Source organism: Cantharellus anzutake, assembly GCF_015039405.1.
Source record: "Cantharellus anzutake strain C23 chromosome Unknown EI90scaffold_59, whole genome shotgun sequence".
NCBI classification, from domain to species: domain Eukaryota; kingdom Fungi; phylum Basidiomycota; class Agaricomycetes; order Cantharellales; family Hydnaceae; genus Cantharellus; species Cantharellus anzutake.
The window spans coordinates 138,042-143,464 of record NW_024067009.1 but is presented as its reverse complement, the minus strand read 5'-3'; the positions used below and the strand labels follow the sequence as shown (position 1 = coordinate 143,464).

Genomic DNA, 5,423 nt, shown 5'->3' with positions numbered 1-5,423 from the left:
GTGAGATCGATCCTCTCTTTGCCACCCAACACTATGTCTAAGACTTGTGAGTCTCCTGCGTGCCCCTTGAACAATCCCCCTTACTCTCTCCTTAGCTGCTTCAGGACCAAAAACTGAACGTCGATCACGATCAGGGGCGCCATCAAAAAAAATCAAGTCAGATGTGATCATCAGCGATGAGGACGCAGATATGGAGCAGGCGATCAGCAGGATTGTCAAGAATCGTGCCGAATGGGCCCATCATCGATATAGGCCTACGACTCTCCCTGTTGAGCTGCGCGATCTCCAAAAAGCGGAGGTGAAAGCCAAAGCCGCTGATGTATGTCAATCACCTTTGTCTACGCCCAGCTTGACACTAACATGAAATGTATTCGGATCGACAAAGGCCGCAGAAGGGCACATCATAGGGATATTTCAGTACCAACTGCGTACAAACCCCTACAACTTCACATTTGGCTCGTTCAATACACGGCCTCTCAACAAGAAAGCCACGGAGTCGATCGCGCAAGATCTGATCCAAAAAGGCATCAAAGCTACCACTGCGGAGTTCATGATCCCGGTGTTAATCAAGAGGTCATTTGTCCAGATCCCCACCAAAGGCCTGGTCACGAAATTTACTCATCGATCAGTGCCTGAGTACCCGAGCCTTAGCCTCACAGACGAAGGCACGAAAGTGGCTGCGGCGGGTATGATTTCAATTCTGAATGGCCGACACCGTTGGGAAGCCATGAAGCTGGCTTTCCAAATTTGCAATGACGAGATCCCGAGGCTTGAGGCCGAGTTGGCCACCCTCAAAAAACAACTGGAAAGTGACCGAGACAATGGGCGATTGAAGCAGTTGAGGAACGAATGTCGAGATGATTTGGAGCGACGGAAAACATACTTAGATGTGCATGATGACAAATGGGTCGTCATCGTCTATGACCAAGGTGAGGCCAATGACCATCATTGATATTGATTGCAATTATCTGTTCCAATGTAGAAACCATTGAGAAGGACGCGGCGGAGGGGTCACTTGTCGTCCATTCTTTGTCCCGCAATATGGACACAACGACAGTGGAGGAATCCGTTAGCGACCGTCTTCAATATTGGGCACAGTCAATTGTCGACCTACAGTACACCGATGAGGAAACGAGTCCGAGTTACTGTCAGCACTGGAGTGCTGCGAAACGAGAGCCGGAGAAAGGCTCACGGCTGCCTCAGCCACCCAGCACGATGTGGATGGAGAAAGACCCAAAATACGTCCACCTGATGCAAGACCAAGAAATTCAGGACATGTGTCGAGTGATGGTGTGTGGCGGAGAGCACTTCCGGCAAAAGAAGGCATCGTTCTCTGTTTCTGCACTGTCGAGGGTGAGCAAGACATATGGAGGGGTGCGTATTATGTTTGAGTTTGATGTGACTGTCTCTGCGGGATCAAGTGCTGACAAATGTATGACACCATAGTGGATATCGAAGTTAATGGTCGCAGACATGGAGAGGCTGCGACTCATCTTCTCCCCAAGTCGTGCTGACAGCAACAAGGAAGCGATTGCATATGAGGCAATCAATACACGTCGGGAGCAGATGATGAAGCTGATGGAAACAAACGAGGTCCCATATTCCAGGGAAGTGAGGCAAGTAATCGCGAGCTACAAGGAACAACAAAGAGGGTCAGTGGCATTCTTCATGGCAGTGACGATTTACGAAATGCCACTTGGCAACTGGACACTGATCGACGATGAGTTCCTGACACGCGCAGCGAAGATTCATCAGCGATGGTTCGATAAGGCAGAGACCTTCATGACAGTCACTGAGGAGTACGAGACGGCCTACATCGGGTATTATAAAGACCTGATGGTCCTGTTCGAGAAGCTCGTTGTTCCACAGGTGCGTTCTGGAGCAGTCCAGGGGCTCGACGAGGGGCATTGCGAGCTGGTGATGAACCGTGCCCGGCTACTCTATGGGGGACTGGATGACTACTATGTCCCAGTGACGACAAACGTGATGGCGGAGTGGTATGATGAAGCATTGCAGCCTCACACCAAAGCACTTCATGAGGTATGTGATTGTTCGTGTTACATCTGTGTTTGTTTTCTATTCTGGTGTGGGTGACGACAAGTCACAACAGTGCGCCCGGATCGAATATTTCTGATCTGGGCGTGTTTAATCCCTTCACTTGAGGGACTTTTACAAATACGCCCGGATACGAAATTTCTGATCCGGGCATAACTTTAATGTCAGCTTGCAGTGCGCCCGGATCGGAAATGTCTGATCCGGGCGTGTTTCATCCTTACCCTTCTTATCTCTCTCTCCTTCGTCGTCATGTCACTCAGCTTCTTACACATCATATTGACAATCATCCTCCAGATCCATTCCTGGCTCGATGGGGTTTCTCCATACATTGTCAGCCCCAAGAAGCATCCTTTCCATGATGGCGCTGTGGGCGTTATGCATGCCCTCAACATCGACCCGCTCCTCCGTATTTCCAAGAAGACCCTTCGTGATGTAAGCCAACTTCGTTTATTATTCCCGTCATTATTGTCTAATTATCATATCTCATCCTGTCTAGCTGGCTTGGACAATCTACACGCGCTTCCGTCCCCACTTCAACTCCGCCGCATCTGAGCTACTATATGCTCTTTCATTCCAGCCCTCCATTGACAAGGATGTTGCCTTGTTCATTGACGCATCACAAAAGCGTTTCCTTCACATCATGGATGATGGCTCTGAGAAGCTTGTCGCAAAGTCAAAGCCATCAAAGAAAGCTCCCTCCGACGATGACATCGACAATGATGATCAACACCTTGCTGTTGGTCCTTCCAACCCTTCCACCTCAAAGGCCCGCTCCCGCACACGTAGTCGTCAACATGCAGATAATTCAGAGTCTGCTAAGAAACGTACTCCAATCGACGAACAATCCCTTAGCCTCAATGAGCCCATCCCAGGCTTCTTGGGCCAAGCCCCCTTCAATTTGACATGGAAAGATGAAAAGGAGCTTAGCGACAAGCTCATCAAGTATGTCAACGTTGCTGGTGCTTACAACAAAGGTGGGGATCCCAACGAAGCCCTTCGTCTTCGCCTCCAGAAGGGCTCCACCATCCCCTCCTTCATCCTTGTTACTGGCTGGGCATATGAGCCCACCATTTCCAACAAAAATGTAGGCCGAAATTCCCGCAGCCTTCGTGTAGCTGCATATCTCGCCAGCACCATCTCTGCTTCCTATCGTCCAGAACTCCTTAAGGAGACTGCTTGGTCCTTCTTCAGGAGGGACCTCCGCAACCTCCTTGGTGATGCATTGCGTTACACCAAGCATCCTTTCGTCTTCATTGATGGTCTTGAAGAGATCCTACCAGCCACCTTTACCACCATCGATTCATATGTGGCTGCCGCTCCCAATGTCAGCCGCACTTTCCTACTCACTGGCCACCGTGACCGTTCTGCCATCACGACCATCTTCAAACAGATAGTCGCACTTCCCTTTCTTCATTCTGATCGAAGTGATCCCAATTCCCCCATCAATAATGGAGTTTTGACCACCCTAGAGCATCTCAATGGAGTGAGTGTCACTCCCTTTGCCCTTCTCCCACACCATTCTTCTCACACTCTCCTTCCACAGCAACTCCACCTCTCATCCTTAGCCTCCAGACTCCATGTTGCTGGCTATCAAGGCACTCTCTACAAATCAGATGTTGTTCCACTTGATGAAGGTCAAGTCCTTGGTGGCCTTGACGGATGGTCAGGCCACCCCAAACACCTCAAGGTCTTGTCCACTGTAAGCCTTCCTCTTGCCTTGAACCATTACACATCCCCACCTAACAAATCATTCTTTTAGCATCGCGATTTCAAGAAGGACCCAGTGAAATTCCCTGACTGGATCTTGAAGGAGGACTCAGTGGATGATGCTGTCAAGAATGAAATTACCAAGCGACTCAAGCAGCAGGCACAAGGTGCCCAAGTGCCTCCTTTTTCCATGAAGGGTAAGCGACGAGCAGAGCCCTCCAGTGTCTCTCCAAAAACCAGTAAGCATCATTCTCTCTTTGACTTTCAACATCATTATCCATATCTCCCATCTAGCTCGCTCCTCTAAGAAGAGCCGCCTAGACAAGGAAAATCAAGAGGATAATGAAGATGATCTCATGTTCGAGAATCCACACACTGTTGATGACGATCCTGAGGATGCGAGCCACATCGAAGAGTCTACCCCCCACTCTGAAGACTCACATGAGCTGGTACCTGAGACACCCATTCAGTATGTCAGCATCCATTATTGTCTCCTCCAATATACTGATTGCAGTCATATCATAGTCGATTGCAACGTCATCGTCATCGTGATGAATCGGATTCGCCTCCATATGTTCCCCCAACACAGATTAGCCGTGGGCATGTTGGGAAGCGCCTTGAGGATGATGAGGATGAAGGGGAGGGGAGGGATGATGAGGATGAAGAGGAGGTGAATGATGACAAGGATGATGAGGGTAGGGATGAATCAGGGATCGATAAGAATGAGGAGAGTGATGAACAGCAGGTGGATGAACCATCGTCGGAAAAGGAGGTAGAGAGCAGTCCTCCTATTTCTCCACCCCAGCCCTCCAGGCCTCCAACACGCCAAACCAGGATGATGGTCAAGCTGAAAGAGGCTGGTGGCTCCAAGCCTTCTGTGGGTGTCTCCTCCAATGCCACCCTTGGTGCCAAAGCACAGCCATCGAAGGGAAAGATGGCTACCAAGGTCTTTGATCCTGCATCTGCGATGTAATGGCTCTTTCTATTAGTAATTACTCTGCACACAGAGTCACTAACCACTCCTAATATTACGCAATTGGTGATGCTGAAAATTTGTCATCATCTTCCCTTTTGGGTTGTTTCCTTTTCTTTACATGCTTACTTTTACATCATCTCGCCTGTCCCTTCTCTCCCTTTACTTTCCTTCCACCATTTCCACTCCCACTCAGCTCTTGTCCTTAAAGTCTTGGCTTAATTATATGGCTTTTTTTCCTCTTGCATGCAACAATGTCATCCATGCATTAAAAGGTGTCAACATGCTTGGTGATGTTCCTATGTCTGACCACAGGTATTCCATGACATTGTCTGTCCTTGTGCATGGTAGTCCGTGAAGGGATATGCTGGTTCCACTGTGATTTGTTGCCATACCACCTTCTTTTTGGCTTTGCCTTTATATAATTCCAGACTCTGAATGACTGGAAAAATTGGATTGTGTTTGTCAGATGTCTGCATTCCAATTAAACACATATTTTTATAGCCTAAGTATATTCGCGAAATGAACTGAAAAAAAATAGAAATAGATTCATGCCGGGATAGGTGAAAGGAAACATGTGCAGAGTCAAGCAAAGCGCGAAGCACAAGCACTCTAGTTGTGCTAATCACAAGATAACTCAGCTTCACGTTAAAGTGTTAAAGTGAACTGAGAATGTTCTAAACGTTAA

At 48.4% G+C, this 5,423-nt stretch overlaps 1 protein-coding gene across 1 annotated transcript; it reads left to right on the top strand.

The window, feature by feature from the left end:
- On the top strand, nt 1-5,215 carry EI90DRAFT_3157239 (uncharacterized protein). The gene is made up of 11 exons (XM_039066100.1): nt 1-46; nt 96-319; nt 386-929; nt 983-1,374; nt 1,447-2,040; nt 2,350-2,487; nt 2,552-3,538; nt 3,599-3,754; nt 3,815-4,001; nt 4,057-4,231; nt 4,288-5,215. Exons 1-11 carry the CDS (start codon nt 34-36, stop codon nt 4,733-4,735), a joined length of 3,858 nt encoding a protein of 1,285 aa, XP_038911726.1. The 5' UTR covers nt 1-33; the 3' UTR covers nt 4,736-5,215.
- Nucleotides 5,216-5,423: the final 208 nt, after the last annotated feature.

Bases quoted from the DNA above. Each gene is read 5' to 3' on its own strand.
- EI90DRAFT_3157239 (XM_039066100.1), top strand. The intron at 2,041-2,349 runs GTATGTGATTGT...ATCATCCTCCAG, and splicing joins ACACCAAAGCACTTCATGAG to ATCCATTCCTGGCTCGATGG. The intron at 3,755-3,814 runs GTAAGCCTTCCT...TCATTCTTTTAG, and splicing joins ACCTCAAGGTCTTGTCCACT to CATCGCGATTTCAAGAAGGA.